General features: G+C 45.7%; 1 protein-coding gene across 1 annotated transcript; it reads left to right on the top strand.

Annotated features, from left to right (window-relative positions):
- Nucleotides 1–276: 276 nt before the first annotated feature.
- On the top strand, nucleotides 277–2,013 carry LOC102742366 (protocadherin alpha-1; the record flags this gene model as incomplete). Its single annotated transcript, XM_081825607.1, has 1 exon — nucleotides 277–2,013. A coding segment is annotated over exon 1 (1,404 nt), but the record flags the coding sequence as incomplete, so codon positions are not given.
- Between the last annotated feature and the right edge of the window lies 1 nt (nucleotide 2,014).

The raw sequence follows: 2,014 nt of genomic DNA, 5'->3' as shown, positions 1-2,014 counted from the left end.
CTGGGATCATGACCTGAGCCGAAGGCAGATGCTTAACCATCTGAGCCACCCAGGCGCCCAAAGGTAAAATAAGTTTTTAACTGTAGAAAACAAAGTATATTTAACTCAATAGTTTTATATTTGAAATATTTGAATGCCAGTAAATTGTGGTTAGAATTTATTCTATGTATTCTTCATAGTAATAAAATGCATAAAAGGAAATTTATACCACATTAAAGTACCTTGCACATTAAAATATTAACAGTATTGCCTAAATCTACTGGTATTTTTAAAAGTTCCAAATTCTGAATTTGCTTCATTTTAAGAATAAGTGAGATTTGAAGTGTACCAGTCTTTAAAAGACATAATTGAAAATGATTGCATTAAATAAATTGCAAATGAATATATAGACTTTTGGAAATCCGTGAATGAATCTCAAATCTACACCATTAGCCACATGATGTCGCTGTATACCCAAAGTCTTGTCACCAAAAACTAAAGGAGGAAGCTCCATTTTGTCACAGCCTGAGAGAAGACAAAAACGGCCGGGAGATATATTATTCAAGATATAAAGTAAAGAGAGTATGACTTTGAAGTGAGAGAGTGGTACCAATTTTTAGTGGTTTTGCGATGCTGTTGCCTAGGCAAGGAGGCAAGGGAGCCTTGCGTTTGTTGCTCTCCGTTCTGCTCCTCGCAGCCTGGAAGACTGGGAGTGGTCAGGTCCACTACTCGGTCGCCGAGGAGGCCAAACACGGCACCTTCGTGGGCCGTATCGCCCAGGACTTGGGGCTGGAACTGGCGGAGCTGGTGCCGCGCCTTTTCCGGGTGGCGTCCAAAGGCCACGGGGACCTTCTGGAGGTAAATCTGCAGAATGGCATTTTATTTGTGAATTCTCGGATCGACCGGGAGGAGCTGTGCGGGCGGAGCGCGGAGTGCAGCATCCACCTGGAGGTGATCGTGGACAGGCCGCTGCAGGTTTTCCATGTGGTGGTGGAGGTGAAGGACATTAATGATAACCCACCGGTTTTCAGAGCAAGAGAACAAAGGTTATTTATTCCTGAATCTAGACTGGTGGATTCACTTTTCCCGATAGAGGGAGCTGCTGATGAGGACATTGGTACCAACGCTCTTCTAACTTACACCCTCAGCCCCAGCGATTATTTCTCTTTGGATGTACAGGCAAGTGATGAACTCAGTAAGTCACTTTCACTTGAATTGAGGAAATCTTTGGATAGAGAAGAAACACCAGAACTTCATTTATTATTGACAGCCACTGATGGGGGCAAACCAGAGCTGGAAGGTACAGTTCAGCTGCTGATCACAGTGCTCGACGTTAATGATAATACCCCATTGTTCGCCCAGGCTGTGTACAGAGTCCATTTATTAGAAAGTACAGCAAATGGAACATTAGTGACTACATTAAACGCCTCTGATGCCGATGAAGGTGTAAATGGAGAAATTGTTTTTTCCTTTGGCAGTGATGTTCCTCTAAACATTCAAAAAAACTTCAAAATTGATTCCAACTCAGGAGAAATTAGGCTAATTGGTAGACTGGATTATGAGGAAACAAAATCCTATGAAATTCAGGTAAAAGCAGTTGATAAAGGAAATCCTCCAATGTCGAATCACTGCAAGGTTTTAGTGAAAGTGCTGGATGTAAATGACAATGCTCCACAACTGGCAATCACACCTCTGTCTTTGCCGGTCAGAGAGGACACTCCACTCGGCACCGTCATCGCCTTTGTCTCCGTGTCCGACCGTGACTCCGGCGTCTCTGGGCAGGTGACCTGCTCTCTGATGCCTCATATCCCATTCAAGCTGGTGTCCACCTTCAAGAACTACTATTCGCTGGTGCTGGACAGCGCCCTGGACCGAGAGAGCGTGGCGGACTATGCTCTAGTAGTGACCGCACGCGACGCAGGCTCGCCTTCGCTCTCCGCCACGGCCAGCGTGTCCGTGGAAGTGGCGGACGTGAACGACAACGCGCCGGCATTCGCGCAGCCCGAGTACACGGTGTTCGTGAAGGAGAACAACC

Source organism: Leptonychotes weddellii, chromosome 7 (assembly GCF_054177405.1).
Source record: "Leptonychotes weddellii isolate Sample4059 chromosome 7, ASM5417740v2, whole genome shotgun sequence".
NCBI lineage: Eukaryota > Metazoa > Chordata > Mammalia > Carnivora > Phocidae > Leptonychotes > Leptonychotes weddellii.
This window is presented reverse-complemented; position numbering and strand designations above follow the sequence as displayed.